The following is a 24,844-nucleotide window of genomic DNA, read 5'->3' on the forward strand; positions in this document are numbered from 1 at the left end:
CATATAGTGCACCACGCTTGTTTCTCTACAGGAATAGAAATACCATGTTATCGTCAAATAAGTGTCATTTCAATATGTAATGACGTCTAATAGGACGTTAAATCCAACAAATTATATTGTTAATTTGAGCACGCAATGATCATTCCATTTCAAAACTTTGATATCTGCCTTAACCTATTATACCGTTATGGTTTTTTGCCCCAACAGGGCTCATCAAGCAAGTAATATTACATTTTACGTTTTGTTCAATTTACCATTTCAGGACTGAGATTAGCAGTCACAACTTTATGTGCATATATAAGCGCTTGAGAAACGTAAAATTACATAATTGACACGATTAATGTAAGCATGATGTGTGTGATTAGAATTTCCTTTCGCATATCCGTACCCATCATCTGTCATTCACATCGATAGAAAAATGTTGTTTTTGTACTGAAACCATAATTAAAGTCGTTATTTCAAGGAAACCATGAATCTTGTTTTGTTTAATGAATACACTAATTCTACGGATACTACCTCCACTCCTTCTTTACCATTCATTGAAAATTACCCGGGGACGACACCGTTAATCGATCACGGATGACACTTGAGTCGACTACAGGGATCCATTCATTAGACGAAGTTACGCAACAGTCCGGTCAATTAAGGATAAGACATCACCTACTAATACGATAATGCGATATCATTGTCAATGAAAACAACCCCCTTAAAAAGGGGGGAAAAATCTGAAGGTTATATCCAAAGGCTACTGATTTCTCTTTTATTGATTCTTAAAGATTAGGTATACAGGCGAAGGAATGCCTCTTCAGTGTCTTTTGTACGCACACAAGTGCAGATGTTCCCGGCTTTAACGAGATAATTAATTCAAATATAATTAGGCTGTACCGTTGCATAACGATGGTGTGGAATTAAGTATCTACTTTCACAACTATTCGGACTGCTTTAACAACTTGAGTGAATATTTAAATCATAAACTTCTAGGACGTCTCCAGACTGCTGATGAGCCCGTTTTCAAATATATGTTAGAGGAAGTGTTAACGCTGCCCTCTTCATGTTTTCACATTTTATTGTGATTAGGCTTTGCTGGCAGAATGTTGACTAGGATTATCGTGAAAGCAGCAACGAAAGTACTAATGTGTCAACGAAAACTTCCCAATTAAACTCAAGTTCAAGGAGACTAGGCAAAATATTACAAAAGGAAAGTTTTTTTCAAGTACACTCATGAAAGAGTACAATGAGAATAAGAATGAATGATGCGTTTCACCTGCTTCATCGACAACCCCCACCATGTAAATTATGGCGAATCCAAACAAATACTACCACAGTCCAATAGCACATCAAGGTAAACAACAGAACCACCAGGCATACTATATGAACATGTAACAAGAATGTAACACTTTCAACTTCTTATCTCACAAAGGAATAAAGCATTTCTCTATTAAACCATTATGACGAATGTAAAACTTCCTCAGAATCTTCTTCATTTTTCATCTTTCGGAACCCTTTAATGTGAATTCATCTATCAACTGTCGACATCTTGAACGAAATGTGTCTTGCAACTCAGACTCTACAAATCGACGCAATTGATTGTTGCTACACTCAACCAAAAGAATGAAACTGCTGTATCGTGGCGCGCAAGTGAAACTTCTCAAATAATCAGGATTGAATTATATGTCTCTTCTCTGTATTTTGATGTAACATTATGGCGCATTCTAGTCTTCACACATTGTTTAATGCTTTGTTTCTCATCACTTGCCGTATGGCTACATGTATTTCTCCTTAGATTTAATTATAAGCCAACTATACAAATAATGAAAAAGACAAGAATAAATTAATGAAAAGTGTATGTTGCCCTTTTACCCATGTCCATTGTCCTCATTTGATGTTTGCTGTTGGAAGGACTCACTGATGAGTTCAAAGACCATGCTGTATCTAACAAAAATGTATTCGAAGTCGCTACTCACTTGCCATTATTAAAACTTTGCAAAAACAGTTTTAAGTTAAGATATCTGAGTCAAGCTGGTTTGAATGTTTTTAGCATTACTTGTAATGAAATGTAGGCTTTCTATATCCCGCAAAATCCGTTTGTTTATCGTGTGAAATTGTTAAGGAGGATAATGGCATTTTTGGGTATTTACTTATCTCATTCTAGATGCGCTTCGAATGTTGTAAATGTAGACAAAAACATTTAGTTTTATTGGTAGTCTGCAGATATGGCAATGACGGAAAATCCATAATTGATAGTGTCTTGTCGCGAAAGAACATTTTCAGAGGACAATGGACTGTAATGATATATCGAACAGATATTGTGCGATTTTTTTGCAATTTGTTGTAAAAATACCAGAACAGATTTTTTGTATATCTCGTTATAACATTTTTGGTCATTCTTATCAGAGATAGCCCCTGCTAGGTGCTTACAAAAAGCATTGAGAGAACCACCAACAGTGTAGTAGGCAGCCGTTATTATCAGGACGTGACAGATAAACAATACCACCGTTTTATGGCACCATGCATTCACACGATAAAAGTTATATACAAATATTAATGCATAGTGCAAATAGGAGAACTAAGACATTTTACGACGTAGAAATATAATCAACAGTGTGGTAGTCTTTGATGAATCCTAACATGGTTTAGGTATCTTGATTATTGGATGAGCAGGATTTCTTTTATAAAGCATAATGAGCTTTAAATGACGATCAGAAGCCGAAATACCGTGACCAATTTTGTTATTGTCTTTAATATTTTCTCTTGATTCCGTTTACAAAGGAAACATTTTGGACAATGCAGCAGCTGGCGTTGCTATTCCTTGCTATGATCATTTATTGAATCAAAATTTCGACCAGTGATCGATTAGTTTAGTGATAAGTAGAAGACGGTTTAGACCCTGCATGTCACAATTCATTTCAAATGGTTGAGACTATCCAGACGTATCTTATGCACCTCTAGTTTTTGCTATATATTTTGACCAATTTCGAGTTTCATAATTCGAATCACATGCTTTAAAAGTTCAGACCTTTTTTTCATCAGTGACAAGCCCTTAATATTTCTCTGTAGTATATTCCCTTTTGAGTTTCAATTGAAAGACGGAAATCACCTGTTTGTCTTTTGTACAATCTTGGTCACCTCCCCATCTTCATTTTCATATTAATTTCGGCCATCTTTAATTTGACTCCGTGGCATTTTTGAAATTGCAACACTTAAGACACAAATGAACGATTTTTCACCATTTTATTATTATCATGTGTCTGTTACACAAATCAGAGCTCCTCACAAATACGAAAACCCTCAACACATGCACTTACCTGGCATACAGCTTAAATTACCATATCTGTTGATAAAATAAGTATATCGTCGACAAAGAACCACGCACCTCGTAATTTCAGCTAGGGTTTTATTAGCCAGACAGTTAACTGATTGATCAGGACCCCATACAACACGCACCAAATACCGTATGTGATGAACTAAAACTTTTGTCTACATTTGAAAAAAAAAGATAGCAAACACTTCAATTTGCGTTTAGTTGAAGGTACATACCATGAATTTTAAGTGATTATTCATCCCTCAGTTGTCTAAATTGAAGCCTGTTGCATGTTTAGAGTTTAATATCCTAGCAACAATCCTGTTTAAAAACAAACGATGATGATTAGACCTCAAATGGATGTCTTTAAATGTCATCACATTGAAACTGTATAACATCACTAGCATCACTAACGAGTCCTGAAAGGACGGAACAGCTGTATGTTGTAGATTAATGCACTTCTTGACTTTACTGTACCTAACTTTGAATTATTAAAAGGTGTTATCCACTTGTGTGTCTTTTCTACAATCTTACTATTGTAATGTGTAATACGAGATTTTGACAGGGATTGTAATGAACATAAGAGCAATAAGATAAAGTCCAATATATTGTAAGTCTCCTAATGACTTTGATATGATTATATCAATGATACACAAAGATGCATACTATGCCCTTTTTATTGGAGGCACTCTGATATTTGATTTTTACTATAGTGGAATTGCCCCAGTCGTCTCCTTTCAAATGATAACTTATCATTACTATTATTATCATTATGGAATTCCTGTTTTTGATGTGAATGAAAGCATATTTAATTATTGAAGGTCCAAATGATTTATGTTATCTAACATCACATCTTCTAATACGTTATACGTTAAGAAAAAGTTTTCATTATGATCGAAACAATATGACAGCTAAATCATTGACTGGAAAATATCTTTTCCAGTACCAGGTCGGTGGTCTGTGCTGAAACAAAGTTGCTGTCGTTTGATCAAGCAGTATGACATGACTTGACGACATGTCCATTATCCTCTTAGTAAACACTACAAATAATAAGGCACCTTGTCGTTACCGCCATAGAAGGTTTAAATGACCATAATTTGCAACGATTCCCCTCGTACGTTTGTCGTTTCACCAATTAGAATAACCTAGCATATGTATTATCCGTCCATAACGATAAGCTTATTCTCTCTCAGCTTTCTGTCAGCCGTTCGAGTGCGGATGTTATCATGGACGTACTTTGACAACTTGAATGGGTTTGCAGAAGTTTAAGTTACAATGCAAAGGTTTCAATACAAGATGTTTGTGATTGTCTGGTCATAAAATTGATGTATCTTAATTCTAATAATGCTAGTTGACGCTAGTGTTCCGCTGGACGTCTAAATTGGAAAAATAAATAGCTCTAGATATTAAACGAAAGAGCATTTTCGAATTGGAAAAAATAGATATATGAACATTCCTTTTCTAGACAAATCGTTTTAATTACATTCAGACTAATATGCATCCCATTTAAATGTTCGGGCGCAAGATATTGTTGATATTGATTCCAATGAAACACTGCAATATTCATCTACGTTGTACTTGTTAACAATCTGGTATTTAATTCTTTCATTCATTTTAGGTGCAAATTACTATGGTGTCGTATTTGCATATAGGGATTGTGTGCACTTTTGGAATATAAGATAAATGTCAATATGTGTGAATATATTGATGGAAGCATTGCTTGACCACATTTATGTGTTCCCATACAGATGTAGAGTGTTCGAATCTCCCACGATAACGACTGTCACACTGTTAGCAATGAGAGCCCGACCAGAATAACCGTCAAGGGATGTATTGTTACTCCACACATCGCAATGAGCTAGTCATGGTACACTGTTCAATCTGTCTAGTCTGCAAAGGCTTTGTGTGTCTTGAAGTGGATGGAGGAAAGCTTCCCACTCAAATATCTTCACAAAAGCTTCAAGTTTTCATAAATCTGGCCAAGTGTTTGTATAGCGACGTGAATCAGGTGACTGTTTGAATGATTTACGTGAAAACCAGACAATTAATAACACAAGGTATAAAAGAACACTATAACCATTTTGAGCATATTTTTTTTCAACAGACGTATATCTGCTCTGTTGACAATAACTGGTGTAAAACCAAACCAATTACTCATCATCTCAGTCCTAAAGTAGGATCCATAAGGATCAATTGGATAGCAATGTATAGATCTAAACGACATTCAAGTTTTCATGTTTAGTTGACAGGCAAAAGTGTTAAAAGGCAACCAATATATATCCCACTTTTGGACTAAAATAATACCACAATATAAAATGACGTAGATCGGATATGAACACAATAATCACATATGATGTAGTTTTACAGATTAAAAAATAAGTTGGATAATTATATATACAAGCCGGATTTAGAATTACACTTGTTATGAATATAAAGTGTCAAGAGAATTATACAAATCAAAACAAAAAACAAGACAAAATATATATGTACCCGTAGACGCACGAGGGATATAACATTACTAGCATCTTAAAATTTACGTTTAACGATTTTCAAACATTTGTCATTCGTATAAACTGAATTACAGAATCAAAAAATGCTTCATTCGTTAGTTTCTTAAATAATATTCGCACCACTGCATTTATTTACACAATGCAGCCCGGGTAAAATGGCATTTTGTGTTGACGGTACGTCCAAATGAGGTAGAAAGTGCTAATATTAACATAAAATGTTACCTCATTGACACACTACAGCTCAGACGAAGCACCGAAGGTCAATTTTCGATGATGTCCCATTACCATTACGCAAAACATGCCTAATTACATGAATTTTGTGCTTATTATTCAACTTTTACATCAAGCAGTGCAATAGACATGTTAATATGATGATCGATGCAGGTACTTAAGTGACATGTCTGGGTTATTGTTGTCCAATACTCGATATGAAAGCAGTATAAAACAAATCGTAGTTGGCCCCATCTTTTGAATGGTTATCAACATATACACAAACATGATATACCCTTGTAACTGGTTTATTCTTGAATGTGGCCTGTCTGAAGTATCATGTTTTATTTGAGTTATGGATGACTAGTTAGACCTATCAGTCTGTTAAGTTTTATAACGTTAGCTCAATCTGTGCTTCTTGTACTACTTAAACCTGTAGTCAAGGGGAACGCAAATAAAGTAAAAAATTGAACTATTAACCTGAATACCCATTGTTCAATTGACGTACATTTTGTAGCTTAATCCATTAGATGCTTCGATCTTATATCCTTATTAATTAACTATCAACTTCGTTCTAGGTTCACCGTAATGTTACCTCACAATGTCAGTGATACGCAGCTGATGTCCATACGAACTCATTTCAAATCATTATTGAGATAAGATAACTTTTACCGATCGTGATTATATGTTTTGCAATATCACTTGCCAGTTTCCATCCAGGAAGCCAATGTCTGTTCACTAGCATTCATTCCACTGTGAGCTGACACTAATATTTTGCCCCCAGAAAATAAGAGGTTGAGAATAAAGTGACAATCTGGTTATGACCAAATCAGTAAAGGGTATATCTGAGAGTAGTCGCCAATATCTAGGATATATATATACCTACAGGGACCAAATGTTTAATCAGTATAGCACACAACGAATCGAAGGCATTAAGTGTTTTATATTGTTAGTGGTGCAGAGACTACAAACGGACCGATGCCATTATGTCTCCAGGCATAACTTCTGACATCCTGGGAATCAGAAACAAAACGAGGAAGCAATTCAACAAAGTAATTTGTTACCAGCAGCAGGACACCACAACTTGCCTTTAGGCGATGAGTCAATGTTTTTTTCCTGACAATACCCATGTGCATTTAATGAAATGTAACGAGATAAAAGAATATGTTTGTCTATTTTGTAATGAGGTCTCATATCCTGCAGTAAACCTACACGATTTATACAATAACGACCATTTATTTTATTTCTATAGGGACTATGCTTTCTTTACCAGTTATAGTTTCACGGGCGATATAACATTGCACTCGAATATCGATGTATTTTCCTCTATAACGCACATTTATACTTGCTCTTTTATAGTACCATGTTCGAACTCCTTGAAATCAAATATTTGATTATGCTTGAAATCAGGATAACAATTACTCTACCGTCGAAAATCGCCCTTTTATGAAAATGTATTGTTACACGAACATGCAGTGAAATGCCGCAGATATCCTTCTTGGGCATTCCGATGTAAACCTATTGGAAGGCGCTAGATAAACTACCCAAGATAAGCATAGGGTGCCCAACCTAGCACGTCTGTTGTTACAAGAAGCTTAACCAATCAGGCAGTCTTTCTCAGACATCCGATATAAATGGTTCTGCCTCAGTTCGAGGTTTGTGCTTATTGATCATCCTGTGCTGTCCCTGAAAATACACGTTACTTCAACAGCCACCGATGCTAAGCGAATGTCCTCTTGCATGATAAAATGTCAAACAGAGCCCCCGTCTAAAAAAATGTTCGTTGGGGACTGCAGCGAACAACCGGTTATTGTGACAGTTCCATGTGTATGTGTTGTTTATTATGCTGGTAATAATAATTTTGATTAAATTGATGCATCTCATAATCATGTTGAAAACGATAACAATTCTTATATTTATATGATTATATCAAATAAATCATGTTTACTACCATTGCGTAACGGTTGGCAAATCACAATGGCTGTCATTATGAAAAGTGTTATGAAAATTCACACCAAAATTGTATTTAGCAAAGAAAAATTGACCAACTTCTTCCAGTTAGAAAACGGCCTATATACTTCATTCCATTAAGGTAATGAATTATTCTGAAAACTTACTTTGCATCTTTCAAATATATAATCCATATTCGATGCTCACAGCCTACTAAAACTATGTTTATTCGCCAAAGTCCAACGGACAAGTGCAGGAGTTGGTTCGCATAATTACAAGTGTGCGGACGTACATGTAATCATGTGGACACACTAGATACAAAACAAAGCGGGTAAGAAACTATATATTTAAAGAAAAAGATGCCAATGCTTAGTCGGCGATAAATCTGGATCGCCATCCTGCTGAACTAGAATATTTGTAGCAGTGTCCGGTGTGGAAACAAAGATTAACACAGATGAGGTATCGCATTGTGTTTGAGGTTTTTCAAGTTCAGAGACACATCCTAAGCTACCATTGATTCTGGTTAAACTTTCCTATTTCTTGTACCAGGTTTAGCCTTGTTTTTTGCAATGTCATTTATTTTTCCATAACGTTGTGTCCAATATCCAGCTGGGAGTCAATGGTTCCGGTGCATGATCGTCCAATCCCATTCTTTCGTTGAATTACATACAATTGAATATCGGAGTTAGGCTGGCTTTTCGTAATGAAAATATATTTCTCTAAAGGATAAAAAAGTCCGCATTGGAATGTTAATACATTGTCGCTGCCTCAACTGTGGCACTAAGCACTCGCATGTCATAACCACGTCCCGGTTCCCATGTGCCTGAACAGCATTTAATGAAGTCAATTGATATACTTGCTTTAGTAGTTCTCATCCACATGTTCACTTGGGTCTTCCTCCTTATCCAAAACACCAAAAAGCAACATCAACTGGCTATCTGGGTTGTCGACTTCACATTAGCTAGTACGCTGAGTATCCTGTCGTCCCAAGCCTGATACGATTGTGCGCATTGGTGAACGGTCCGGTAAAAGACTTCATTTCTGTTTTGGTCAATATCCAGTGTACAAAGCATGTCAACCGAACGCAAAGTCCTATTAAAGCGTTCACGTATTCCATTTCCTTGTGGATTTAAACATTGGCGCCCTGATCAGACTGAATCTATTTTGGACAAAGCAGATATTGTAAAGAGCATCTGTGGTGGTATGAACCGACATATTCCGAGTAAGTATGGCTTGCCAAAACTTGTGAAATGGTCTGTGATCAATAGAAGATATAAATAGTTTGCTGTCTCTAACGGAAGGTCGTCAAATCACACATGGTCTATTGGCTGCAATTTTGTATCATGAGAAGTGGAGCGCGGCCTCTTGCTGGTGTCTTAGCTCTGGTGCAACGACCTAACGGCTGAACCCTTTCCTCTATAACCCTGGACATTCCCAGCCAATAGAACCAACCGTGCATGTTTGATAATGTCCTTTTACGCCCAGGGTGTCCTATATCATTGCAAAGCCTGACGCTCTGTGAATGACAACGGTAAATACCAATCGAAGTCTGTTCTCTGTAATCGTCGTTTTATAAGATCTTTCTTGACATATTTAAGTTCTTAGATCCTGAACGCATTACACTTTCCATAGATCTTGTTGGACTCAGCGACTTCTAACGTAAGGTGCTGATCGCCCTGGAATTTTCTCAGCTGAGCCGGGATGTAATGATATCGGCTGACATACACATTGTGTCAATGTATGGTTAACCCTGGACAATGCCACTGCATAAAACATCCAAACATTAACGTCGAGTGCCCCAATAGGAATCGAACCCGAGTTTCTTACTTGATAATCAAACGCCTCTACCAACTGAGTCACTATAGCATGCTGAGCCTGCTGAGGGACGATAGACCGTTTTCAATCCTATGTACAAGCCACAGTATCATTCAAATGAGTTACAGTGGAGGTTAAAAGCCGAACTTTGAATATTCCTTGTAAATTCATCATGTCAACAAAATCAGAAATTATTTGCCATTGATCAGTCTTGAAGTACGTTAACTCTCTTTATTCGTCACAGTCATTACCATGGACATGATTATGGCCAAAATCGTACCGATGACCATTTATTACTTTTAAGTTGATGTATTTCTTTCGGTCCATTTTCGTCTCTTTTTATTTCAGATAGTCAATGGCTTATTCTCGTGTTCTTTCCCTAGAAAAATACTAAATGATAAATAAGTTCATCAGTCTGTTAACAAAATATAAACAGACTGACTGAAAGTTCATTACATATGCTTTGTATAGCATTACCTCACAGAGAAGGTAGATTGATACGATTGAAATGGTAAAATTGCTAATACAGTATTCATACAGGGGAAACAAATAAAAGTAAATTAATCAATTGCTTTTAAATTAATCAAGAATTAATATTACAAAAATAATGCGGAACAGATGTAACTAAGATAAAGTCTTCGTAGATTTGCTGTTTAAGATACTTGTATTCAGTCTTAAACTACCCAGCTATGAAACAGTAAACTTGAAAATATGTAAACTGTCCTTTTGTCTTTACCTGTTGCACACGTAACTTCGTTTTGTTAGATTGCAGTTTTACGAAAGACATGAGACGTTACTTTTCCGAAGGCGGCGTCAACATTGTTACCAAACTGGAATATAATCTAATCTATACATAGCGATCCCAGCACACATTACATATCCAATTCTAAATTTCACTTTCGTTTAATTGGATATTGCCAATTATCAAACCATCGTTGAAGTTTTTTATCTCTGTATCAAACTTAATGTAGTTATTTCCATACCTTATGCTTACATGCTATCTATTTATAACCATCCTGTCACACATTTATGATTCTAAATTTCATCTTAAGCGTAATATAAATTGTACAATGTAAAAGTTTCCGTTTGCGTCGGTGTTCTCACAAAGTGCAAGCACTGTGAAACCCAAACATTAAACAAATTTGAGATAAAAGCCGTTGCACATTCATCTTTATTTCCGAGTAACAAGTGCGGGGATATAAAATTGTTGCCTTTCGGAAGTATATGAGGGTGTGTTTTAGTGTGTAATGTGTCATGGTACATGTACAACGTCTTTGCAACGTTCGGGCAAAATTGTTTTAATCGATTTGACGTAAATTCCATTTATTTGTTGTTTTCTTTACCGTTTTGTCTGCAACATTACAGAAAACCTATTCAACCAATTTAATTAGACTTCACACAAATGTTTCTTAAATCAGTCTGTAGTCCTATTTTATTATCAAAGTCGAAGGTAAATCATGAAGCTGCTGAATATTTATACTGTCTTCTTGGCAGCAGTCTTTCACATCTATCAAACAGTTTTATTTGATCCCAACTGTTTTATTACAACCAAATTAACGTGTCCATGTTTAATAGTATAGAGGAAATGTATCACATTCTTACATTACGGCGATTTGGTCGTGAAAATGTCGTTATTTTTATTTGAATCCCGTGAAATAGAGCTATTATACACAAATTGTGTTTTGTTCCTACCGATTCTCGTTAGTTTGCCTGTTTGTTCCGTTGTTATACACTTTCTTCTCATTCGCGAACGTGACATTGCTCACTCGGATTGACCACGGTTTATAATGCAGGTGTCGGCGATGAAGCAGAAAACGCTTACTCTTCTTTAACACCTGGCCGTATTCGCATTGCTCTCTGTTATGAATCTTCATGTAATTTTTTCTTTTGTTCATATTTTTGCCCTTATTTCATTGAATTGGAGTGTGATTATAGTGATCACATGTTGGTATTTACCTGTTTTCTTTTTTAAATGTATATTTTTATTTCTTGGGTAAACGATATTAGCTCATGTGTGAAGTACTTGCTTGTATTTTTGTGGGACTGTTATCATATGGCCTTCACGTTTACTTTCTCCCTCGAGCTTAATGATTGGAATGAACGTTGAGGTGATCTTTTTACCTTTTATACTTACGCTGACCTAAATATTATGATAAATGGCAAACTTGTCTGATGTCTCGTTAGAATCAGTCAGATGATTATACCAGTGTGTTTCAGTATTTTTAGTATTAACGATAACAATCGTAACCTTGATGTATCACCTATGACCATAATACTAAGGTCATTGATTGAATGATCTTACCAGAAAGCTGCATGAAAGAAACTCTGTTTGCTATGACCTTCGCTTTAATTGACCTACGGTACAGCGAGAAAGTTGAGCATCAAGTAAAAATAGGCAATGATAATATAGTGATATATATGTAGTCTGCATGTATAATTGACAGTTAAATCATTCTGAAAAATTGTAAAAAAAAAAAAAAAAACAACAATCTCAATATGGCGTCAATAATAAACAGATTAAATAAGAGAAAACAAATTTAAGAAGCGCGATAAGTTCTAAAGTACTATGATAACACTTTTCTGATTTGATCGAGAGTGTTGACGGCCACGTTTCATAACATCATGCAATCAATGTCTTAACTCATTCTGTTCTGCATTAGACGTTTTTTACTATGAGGAAAAAAAAACAAACAACGAAAACATGTCTTTATCTATATCCAGGTAGAGGCCAATTATAATTCATCACACCATCGAGTTTCCTATGATCCAAGTAAATTACAATCCTGCTATTTGTAATCAATGTTATATTTAGGATACACATTTCCGCTGACTATGACACTTCAAACATTACCTTCATTACATAAGATTCCTAATGCCATACCAAACTATAGGTCTGTAAGGGAAGTTTTTACACATCCTCTTTACTTAGGTTGGTCGTTGACATGTGTTATTCAGTTTGTATCAACCCATTCATAGACGACTTTTCTCTTCAAATTTCGTTTTTCGATTCAGATGTTTTGGGTCTATAAATCATCATATATGTTTTTTTATGCAATGCAATATAACATAAACGGACGCTTCATTTAGTTAAAGATGATAACTTCGGATGAGAGAAGCTTGACACTGTTGCGTAAATACTTCCGACCTGGTCGTCAAGATAATTTCAAATCAAGTAGCTCATAAATTTTGTAACGAGAAATTTGACTTTGAAGTTGCGGTCATAATATAAAAAAAAATTAAAAACCTAAACAAAGCACACGCGTCAAACTTTTCAATGAACCTCAGGAGTATATATATATAAAAAATTGGTCATTCATGACTGAGTATTTTAAAGTTATTTTCATGAACAATGGCGAAGGCAGTAAATTATGCCAGTTTTTCTTTTAATTTTATAATTAAATCCCGTGCAATATGATCTTTATTTAGGATCTGCGTGTTCTTGAAATATTACAAATGTGTTTTTGTAAAAAATCGTACTGCAGACGGGACGGCAAATTTCATTACTAACAGATGCTGTTTCTACAATCGCCAGAACGCAATGCAATTAACAATTGATCTAGTGGTTTTTAGGCATGCGGTTAATATTATTGTTGCAAATCTTGCTACTTTAATTGTGGTTATATAGCTGTAATAAATATTGGTCGCATGTGGTTCTGTAATTAATCTAAAACTGCTAATTGTTTAAATATCTGCCAAACAACATGTGTACGACATACAAAGGCTATATTATCATGAGAAATGTAACGAATTCTCAAAATATCATTACTGCTTTTAAATTCGATTTTCATTATCTTATGAAAAAATGTTGATGACTTACAAGTGGAAAGGAAATGAAATGGAATAATCAGCTGTTTGTTGGAACATATTGGGTTCTTGAACTGCAATGTGGAAATATACGATTATGGTCCAAAAATGTAGTGTACAAATCGGTAGACTATTCCTTTGAACAAAATATATTATTAATTAGAAACACGTGGTTTGACATATAGAGATGGAATTTTTGTATTTCAGATTTCGATTAGTTAAATAAATCAGAATATTATCTGCAAATATCATCCAGGTCGGAATACAGGTGGTTTTGTGGATGCTTATGACATCAATTGCATTCATTATACTTATTTTGTTGAAGACAAAAAGCAATTTTTGGAACGCGACTTTATATATATATATAATTTATCTCGTAGAATCATGGTTTACCTGATAGTCCACTATTCTAACGCACAAGAAATTGAAAAAGTTCTTGGTGAATTAAGATGTTTTTGAAATACACATCACAGAATTCTTCACATACCCTAATATACGCTATTGATTGCCAATATGAGGAGTAAGACATGGCGTCATTCTGACTTTCATGCTGCTGGTTTTCTTATGGTGAATCAATTGTCAATGAAGGAACAAAATCATTTTCCAAAATTAAAATATATTGCCTACGGGATATTATTCCAATGGAAATCTTTAGATTTGTTAGGAAGAGTTGCAGTAGTTTAGTTTTAGATAAGATACGGAAAATGCAAATGACTAGATAATATTAACAAAGTTTACTGAGGCAAGATGAGTTCCCATCTTCATCTATTATAGTTGATAATGCAGAATCTTAGACAAGTCGGTAACAAATCTCCCTAGTCTTCTTAAGTTGATTCTAATTTGTATTAATAACTTATAACTTATGCGAACGCCCAGCTGTAGACTAAAATTGATGCATTGTCCCCGGAAACATACGGATAAAGAACTACATTTCTAGTGAGCAATCACAGACGTCCTTTGTGGACATTCCGTCATATATGAGAATATTGTTACGACCATGAAATTTCGTCATAATCTTAAACAGCATACATCTCCCAAACCCTTTGTTATGAGGTTACATAAATGTTGACATTTTATACAAAAGCATGACACTTAGTATTTTAAATATGCCATGAATATCCAATAAAAAATGGAAATGTCACTGATTTTGTATCTAAACGTTGGAATTTGTAATAAGGCGATACTCCATATCAACCAGTTTGACGGAGAGCTTTGCTCTTTGATTTTGTTGTAGGAAAAGATCACGGAAGTCGACTTAGATGTAGGATCCTGTCGTGTCTTTGATATCCAGTTCTTTCCTTTGGTGCATACGAAGCATGCATCTAAAGGTTTCTATCAATGCACGAAACTAGTACTCGTTCAAAACCCTCTATTATCTTTCAAAATATAAAAACAATCATGCTTTAATAAGGCGACGGTTTTGTTGGGCTTTGCTCGACGGATGCTGTTAACATATATAGCAGAGTTATTTTGATATTTCGAATTTCGTTGCATGAAAGACAGAATAAGACAACAAACACAACAAACACAGAATGAAACAGCTCACTCAACAGAATGAGATGACGGACTCAACAGAAACATAATGATACAGCTCACTCAACAGAATGAGATGACTCAACAGAAACATAACAATAGCACAACTCAAATGAAACATAACGATACCACAGAAGGACTCAACAGAAACAGAATATGGCAAAAAACTCAACAGAACAACACTTATTTGCGCTGCTAATAAGTTTTCCAGTGTCACATTTGAAACGTACATGTTTTTGATATTGCAGTTGACACAAACATCATGGATTTCAATTATTTCACGGGAATGATTCTTTTTCATGAGCTCAAAAATGATATTTTTGGGGGGATTATTGTGCACGTAATACACAATGTTAAACTAAACACGTTGTTAGGCGTGTGTTTACAAAAGACAGATCTGACATATTTGAAAATTAATTGGCTTCATTATTACCATATTCTGACACATCTAACAAGACTGAATATATCATTTCCCGACGTTTTCCTCACAGAATTGAACCATTTCATCACAATTATAAGCGACCTTTTGATACCATCAAACTGTCAAGTATGAAAGACACGTTATCATTTAATTCCTGTTTTTCATGTTATTTTTCCCGAATCTCCTGATAATTTGTGTAAATTTGGAACAAAGCCATTCAATATTTATACAAAATAATAAATACTATTGCCCTAATATCATGATTTTGACGCAGTGCCAAGATATTCTCTTAACAGCTAAGTAAGCATGAACATATGATTAAAATCTGGGGTCGTTGGTGTTACTGCAGAATCGCTTACTTATTGGCACAGTGGTAACAAGTCTTTTCAGCCATATCACCGTTGAAAAGCATGAATTATTTCCGAGTGACTTAGGAATACAAAAGTGGTCTGCAATCTAGAATTGATAGATTTTGATAAAATTTCATCGATCTTTCGATAAATTGATTTACACTGGTTAACATCCTGTCAACAGCTACGGTCAGGTAGGAACTGCATGTGTATGTTCATTGCCTGTCTTTGTCGGTTTTATAGTAAAGTGCTACAGTGTACCACGCTGAGTTATACCATATAGCATTCACCAACAAGACTCCACTCAATGAGAAGGGGCCAATGCGTCGTTATCCGACCAGAGTGACCCTACATTGTTTCGGTAGGGGATAGAACACTAAGCCTTATTCACAAATGCGAACACTGGAGGTGGTATCATTTCGACAAAGGAAATAGTGTATGGGAACAATGATTAATTTCAATGTGCAAAGCTCTTCAAACAAAGTGGTCCCGAAAAAATTTCAAATTTAGATATTACTGACAATTGAGGTTGACCTACGACATCTAGTTTTTATTGCATTTATCAGCAAAGAGGCGCGATAACAGCCTCTGTTTATTCCTTCGTTGTTTAAGACATCATGCTAATCAAACATCAGGCGTGATCTGCTTCTAATGTATCACTAACCATTGATCACATAATTAACAACCGTTCTGATCTGCGTGTGATCCATAACTGGTTTTAGTTTCGTAATATCAATATAGAATAACATGATATGTTTTGCAGTTGCAGAAAAATTGATTTTTTTTCTTCTGCGTGTCATGTTTCGTCAATTTGACGTTAGTACGCACCAGTCTCCATTTGCAGTTCCTGACGCGTTGGGTCAGTTGTCGTTTTTGCTTTTAGCCTTTCCTAGCGTTGTTTGCTCTGACCTTAACAAATCTTACAACCTTCATTTAATATGCAATCTATGAAATGTTTATTTCATAAATAATACTTATCGCATATAAACGGTTATTTACATGCACCTACAGTTTACTTTTTTATCAGTTAAATCAATATTTCAAATCCGTTACACACGGGTTTCTATATATGTTTTGTCTTAGTTTTATTGAATTTGAGTTTGGATTATGATTATGTTGGCATGTTGGTATTTTCTTGGTTTTTTTTTTTTTTTATTGAAGTTGTGTTGATATTTTGCTGTTTTTGCCACAAACTGAATCAAGTAGTGGCAATTTTAGGACACTGTTTCCTCGATAAAGACTGAAGCAGGGGACATTTGTATTTATGTAGAGAGTGCTGCGAGTCATCTCAGCTACGATGCTTATTAGATAAAGGTTTTCATCACTCAAGACTTTCAATCTTGACATAAAGTAATGTTTGTGCCAAATACGAGCCGCCATTTGTATCAATTAAAGGCATTCGTATGTAAATTACCCGTACGTAAAATATCGCGAAAATTAGGCTGTAATTTGCAAGTTGCAACGTTAATGGATATTGAAAAGAAAGATATAGACACAATTTGAAACACGGGATACAAATTCATTTAACAAACGAAAATTAAAAAAAATGGGTCAATAAAGAATACGGCTTTTGCCAATATGAAAAGCTTGTGTGGGGTAATCTGGTTTATCAACATAAAGACAGCGAACAAACTAATAATACAAAGAGAAACAATAGAAAGTGTATCTTGTTTTAACTTTCTTATACTATCCATAAAACTCATATGATAGAAAGACATGAGATGACTCTTTTAGACATTAATGTGAAATTTTAGAAACATGCATTACTTTTATAATATTGCTACTACATATCTGCTTTTGAAGGATACATTTTTACTTTGGGAACTAATGTAAAAAAACGATTAATCATCACATCGAGAAATGTGTTCTGTAGATATGTGCTGGAGGGTCATTCAAAGAGTCTATACAAGGTAAACATAACATGCTGATTGTGTAATTTAGACAGAATGACGTATACTGTTGCATTGTTTTGACTACGGTAAAGTGATAAAACCTGTATAGGATAATTTAATGTTGTTTTTGTTTGATTTATGGAGAGAACGTTCAGCCACTTTGATACGGCATTAGATCCGAATGATTGATATTATCACGAGATGTAGCATCGATTCCTAGTAGTAGCGAGTTGTTCATGTTCTGCCATCTATATAATTAAAAGTGAAAACATTAGTGTCCATGTCAAAGTATCTGTGAACGGAAAATTACAAATAATGTTTAGTTTTCTTTGAAGAACACAGATAACAATTTCTCTGTAGCGTCATTAATCTGTATTGACTTCACCCATACTTCATAAAACCTGTCACGTTGTCTCCGCGGACCAGTGGGCGCGCTCGTCAGAAGTCATATAGTCGAAATACTTCATAGGAAGGGACACTGTTAGCATTATCTTTGATTATATACCTGTGATGGACATTAACAAGGTAACTGCATGTTTATTACCAAGGTTATACATGTTATTCATGAATATCACTTTGACACGAGCATGAACGAATTTCATCTAAAGTCAAAGCTTCCTCTATTCGTTGTTGAATGTGTGATATATATCGTTGTTAATTTAAATGTGACGACCAAGGCGAGTTTCACGATTGGAACTGTCTAGAATTACTCTTCTTTATTGACTAACATAGCAGACGTCATTTGATCTTATCAAAATAGAATAGCCTCCAGAAATGATGGACATAATATCGGACATCAAACTCAATAGATAAGAAACATCTTTATGTTTGATGTTCGAGATGTTAATGTACAATCCTTGCGGATTTTGTTTCGAAGGAGGTCAGCAAGGCAACTTGAAATGCTTCAATACGAATATTTCCGTCCGATCATAGATGATTTTTCTATGTAAAAATCTTTTTACCGTATCCCCCATAGTTTCCATTCCATGGATTGGTTTAATTTCACAATATAATTGTAAAATCCCAATTAGGTTACCCTTCCATGTTCAAAGTTATTTGTCGAAATCAATCACATATCTTTGTTTAACGTTTGGCTGTCCTAGTGTAAATGTTTTACGGTCATCCATACACAAATGTTACAAGGATTATAATTGCTATCCTTATTGCATGAGCGCAAAAGGCGATTAATGTCCTCTTTTCTACACAGCTGTACTTTTCCTTGTGTCTCAAACGACAATGCCTTACTTTCGACCTTTATTTAAGTGTTTGACCATGTGAGAAAGTTATGGGTCCCCCATCCCTTGCCAAGACATGTAACGAAGGTTTATGAAAATGATTACCATCCCCTGCTCAAAGCTCAATATTATAATGGTGCTCGACAGGTTCATCCCTTGTCAGTATACATGCATACATCTTCTTGGTAACACTACAATGTCGGCGTAAGATCCGCACTGTCCTAAGGAGGCTTACAGAAACATATTGCATCCTTCCGCAAACACACTCACCTCACGTACATTGAATACATGAAAAGCCGTCCTAAGCTGGTAATAAGTCGGGAATAATAATAAACCAAATCATAACCATTTCAAGCTTTACATGGCCTACACCTTTTGATAGTCCATCGCTGTTGATTAAAATCCCTATTACAGAACGTGAAAACAATCTAGAAATACCATTGAGAAGATATAAGCAATATATTTGCAATAACATAAAAATGTCACCAGAAACATATAAATCACATATATATTTTATATCACATATTTGCAAAGCAAAACAGATGCTTTCCAGTTTATTGTATATTAGATTGGATAACGTTTTTGTTGATTTTAAGCACACAAATATTATTTACTGACTTCAAATCGCAATTTTATTGATAAAACCTGTTCTAGCTCTATCAGTCTCATATCGAATGTATAGAACCAGCCGTAACGTTAAACCCGAGTCTGAAGCCGTATTTTGTATGTTATTAGTCTCCTAGTATATTCTTTCTATCGTTCTGAAGGTCATACTTCAAATTCAATGCAGGTTATGACGATATGTTCAGATATTACCTATCTTAAGCTTTAAAAGTAGCATCATAACAGATAAAGTTGCTGGTCGATGTGGTAGTCATATTGCGGTTGTATATAATGACAGATGGTACGCTAGTCTAATACAATATATAAAGTTACCGTGCTAACGGTTACTCTCCTCTGCTCACATTATCGAAGAAAGGTCACCGCTGATACCATATATACAGGGATTAAATTCTTTCTGTACGGATGCAATATAAGACTGTATCGTCCTGTTTACGTCGTGTAAACAAGTATTAATACCTATTATTAGTTCTGAATCATTTTGACATGTTTAAACTAAAATATACATAATACCATCAGGACAGATCACTCCAGTCGATTGGAATTTTCGAAACATATCGTTAAGAGTATAACCCCTGCAATCTCTATTAAAGTACTTCTTTGTTTATGCTTATGTATATCTATATAATGTAATGTACCGTTCTCGTTGGAACTCGTGTGTTTCTTTCGGGTATCCTTTCATTTGAAACATCTTAAGTGCCCAGATTACACTAACTGCCGAACAGTATCATTTAGAGTATTTAAAAACAGCCTCCATTTTATCAATCAAACAGCATACTTACTGCATTAAAAGTTTAAATGCTTTCGAACACATTCTTTGCTACCACTTACATTACATCTGAAATAAACACTTTTTTATATAAAGCATGGAAAGCATTTTCAGAAACAAATACATTTCTATAGTCAGATGTTGAGAATTGTTTATGAACAGATGAAAAAAGAATATCAGTCTACGATCTCGCAATTACGACGTTTACGATGTGACAGACGCGACGGTCCTTCTGAACATTTGTTTTACTCTTTAAAAGTAGGCATTGTTTTTTTTTTCTTTTTTGAATAACTGTTAGTATCGAACGCGTGTTTATCATTCACATAATGAACGTCTGCTATCCAGTAGAATGGCTTTTTTTAAAAAGTATCTGTTACATATGGCATATACGACATAAGCGATATTTCAACTGATGATAGGACATGGCACAATGCATCTTGCCATGACTGATGAATGTTGATAAAACTTCCGCAGAATCGACGTCTTTGTTTAACTTATTGATCTGCTATTGTGACTTCTGCAGTCCACATATTTTTGAAAGTATAAGCTGTTTTGTTGGTCATTTTCATAGGACCAGTACTATTTCAAGGACTAAGGAAAGTCAAAAAGATTTGAAGTCAACTCACATTGTAATCAAGTCAATGAAAATTGTAACTTAACTAAAGTCCATAATGTCATGAATTTGTACGTTATTCCAAAATACGTACTTGTAGAGTGTAATGAACCACGATAGTAACTTCTTGCGCGAATGTTTCAGTGGATTAATGCATTAATGCTATGACATGATACTACTTGCACTAGGTTGGTCAAGGGAAATGGGGTGTTCAAATTAGAAAGACAATTTCCGGTTTTAAAGTTAATATGGCACACTTACCTTCGTTTCCCAATATCATCCTCTCATTCCGCAATCAGGAAATGAACGTCGTATCATTTACACTCTTACAGGTAAAAATATTAGTCTTGAGTTGTATCAATTAACATTACATTTGAGTTTATGTTGTATATGTGTGCGTTCTAGCTATATGCTTAGAAATCTTTCGATTTGAAAACGCGTCAAATATTATTTTCGTTTTTAATTTTGCAGTTCCTAAGACATCACAATGACAACAACAGACTCCCCACATTGGATGACAACCTTTCACACCCAAAATGCTACAACACAGAGCACAGAAGGTAACTTAACGGAGCCAGAAGAGGAACTGACCACGGACGGCATCATAGTTCCTGTAATTTGGGCGCTTTTGGTGATCATTGGGACAATTGGAAACGGAATAGTGATATATATACTGAGCAGGTATGGCGAACGAACTGTGACCAATATATATGTGGTGAATTTAGCCTTCTCGGACCTCACCTTCATTGTGATAGTGCTGCCCATTACGGCCATACATTTCGTTATACCCACGTACATGTTCGGAGAAGTCGTTTGCAGAATCAGCATCTACCTTATATACGTAAGTAATCAATCGTGGGGTTTATAAATGATTGCCTGAATATGTAAACGCGTTTTTGTATTTAACCTTTCAACTAAACATACAGAGCCGAAATGACCATAGGGTGAAAATGTGAATTGTTTTTTTCTAGATATAAGACTTAGGTATATACCATGTGATAAAAATGGTGCTTCAATTCTATTGGATGTGCAATTTTTTTTTTAAAATTCGTCTTATATTTTGTTTTCATTAAAGTTCGCCGAATGTTTAATTAAATCTAAAATCTGAAGATACGTTTCCTTAATCATATTTCAAATGACGATCAATGGCGCATCAGATGTTTAGTTTTAATCCGTCTTTGATTTAGAAATGTTATGGGTATTGTTATTCGCAAAAAAGATACTTTTGATGACTTCTAATTACCAATGATCAAGATAAGCATGCCAGCTTCTCTCTGTGATTCAATCAATTTCTTTTACATGTTATGTTTAAACATCTTAATGCGCCACATCACCACACCTTGATATTAGATATTATTATCAGAGCAGCACGGAACGATGGCATTTCATTTTTTTCAAAAACTAATTATGTTTACTTAAGATATGATTATATAGGCGATGCCTATTGATTACTAATCAATTTTGCTACCTTAGCATGTGTTAACAAAGTTTAAAACACATGTTCCCATCGCAACACAACGTTATCCATTGTTAGCCTGTTTAATTAGGCATTTTTATAACTTCTGACAACATAACGTGTCTGATATAGATGACAGGCAGGCTACTTCAAAGTGTCACTACGCCGCGTTAATAATTAAATGACTTAGATTTACATTTAAAATATCATGAAGCAATTCAAATGAAACACGTACAGAGCCGTTGCGACATTCTCGATTCAAATTCCGCAAACTGATATGTCAACACTACCTTCTGCAAATGCATATTGAACAGACACGTTTAAGGACTTCCGCTTTTCATTATATCATTATATTGTTCATCGATACAAGCCATATTTCGTAACCATGAACGAACAAGAACTCTTTAGAACGAATGGTGAAAGCACGAGTTTTGTTAGATATAGCATTTCACCTAGATGACACTTTGAATATATTTTTACAATCAAATAAACAGTCAAACATGTTTCCACCAAATGTTTTAACAAATATAAATCTAATAATGCATTATTAACATGGGGAATATTTGATTATGACTTGAAGTTCAATAATACTCACTATTGTTAGTTTTTTCTTGTGTACTTTGGCGGGTGTGAGTACTACGCCTTGTTAATTCATTGGATGTATGTTGAAATATCGCAGCAGAACAGTTTGATTAAAAACGAATTGTAAGGTACACATGACACATCTCACTACCGATTATATGAATCAAAATTATCAATAAACTTTTAGTTTTTCACACAGATCCAATTTTGAGTATCCAGTTACAGTTTATATGCAATAGAACGAAAATGTTGCCCTGCGGACGTAAAAAGTGATTAGTATTTCTCATAAAGAGAGGTGATACTCAAATTGATTGCCGTGTTGTGTACTTGATGGCGGCGATGGAAAACCACATAGGATTTGCTGTATCTCACTGCTGACGCCAACACTGCCCTTCATTGCCCTCTATCCTATGACGTCACGTAAACTCATTAAATTATCATAAAATCAATGCATATTGCCTTGGGTTTAGAATTAATTAAACAGTATTAAGCGATTGTATAAGTTGGCGTGGGTTTGGAAAACATTTGGGTGTCTTCTAATAACATGGGTTGCTACGATGGATGAAAATCGGAGACAAGTAATGAAAAAAAAACTGAAATAAAAAAAAGACAAACCGTTAAACATTATTACACAGAGACTAAGAATTATTTTTGATGACAAAGATTATTTGTTGGTATAATTGTTGAAATGACCGTTAAGTGGTATTTGTATTATGGATGTTTTACTATTACCAGTGCCCGGGACATACATAAGGAAGCGCTTCCATTCAAGCCTAATTAATATCTGAGTGTTTGTTAATGGTAATTGTAAGCTATATATCAGTGTATGTTTAGCTTTAATTTTAGCAGTCACTGGTCGCTAAGGTAACAATATCATTAAGTGGTTCTTTTTTTTTAATAAAGTTATTACTATAGCAGTCACATGTTTGCGGTCTATTTGTTAGTAAACGTCACTCCTGTACACTTACATACATGTTAACAAGATCTTGTACGAAAACTTATTGAATTCCTGTTCTGGCGGTTTTTTATTTTTTTTTTTTATTTTTTTACTATTTCACGAAATATCTTAATCGATCTGATTATTTGATTTTAACATTACAAATACATCTAGTCGAATGAAACCCCGAGCGTCGGGGCGCTGACCTCTTTGAAGGGTATATCGGGTAGCCTAAGTGTACGGCCTGTTGTCTTCCACTGCATGATTGTATTAGACAACTTAAATTGGATCAACTCTAGACTCTGTGCCTACCATCAAGGGGAGAGGGGGCACTCGACGGACATAGTCAGATGTGCTACATAAATTCTATCTCTTAGGATCTTGTTATCTTGTTTTCTTTCCTGTCCGCTGTTTCTTTATGGGCTTTGTTTTCTACTCTTTGTGTCCTTTTTGATATTTTTGTCACACAAATATGACATAAAAACGATGCTTTTCTTTAATGCATTACACAAGCAAAACATTAGTATTTTTCCGTCATACAAATGAGAATTATATTATTATACTTGAAACTACTAAATTTTCTATTTTTAACACAGTAGTCATTCTCAAATCACAAACGCAATGCTCTACCGTGTTATTGTTATGTCTGAAGAATTATTTTTTTGATAATTTTGTCTTACAAATTCTAAACTGCTATGCATTCGCTACCTTTTTGGCATCACACTTTCTGTTTTTATTGATGATTTCCAATTTCCCACTTAATGAGTTGTTTTGAAAATTATAAATGCAAATATTTGTACAGCAACGTCTGAATATTATTATACCGATACAGAGTACTGCAAATA

General features: G+C 34.8%; 1 protein-coding gene across 1 annotated transcript in view; it reads left to right on the top strand.

The window, feature by feature from the left end:
• Positions 1-24,844, top strand: part of LOC132562767 (G-protein coupled receptor 54-like) — a 111,336-nt gene that overhangs the window by 37,931 nt on the left and 48,561 nt on the right. Inside the window, exon 2 of the mRNA XM_060227530.1 lies at positions 21,496-21,865. Coding sequence (XP_060083513.1) covers positions 21,512-21,865 — 354 coding nt within the window. The 5' untranslated portion in view covers positions 21,496-21,511. The remainder of the gene's footprint in view (positions 1-21,495; positions 21,866-24,844) is intronic.

This window comes from Ylistrum balloti, unplaced genomic scaffold (genome assembly GCF_031769215.1).
Source record: "Ylistrum balloti isolate Yb309-2 unplaced genomic scaffold, AGI_CSIRO_Ybal_v1 Utg371506, whole genome shotgun sequence".
In the NCBI taxonomy this organism is placed as follows: Eukaryota; Metazoa; Mollusca; class Bivalvia; order Pectinida; family Pectinidae; genus Ylistrum; species Ylistrum balloti.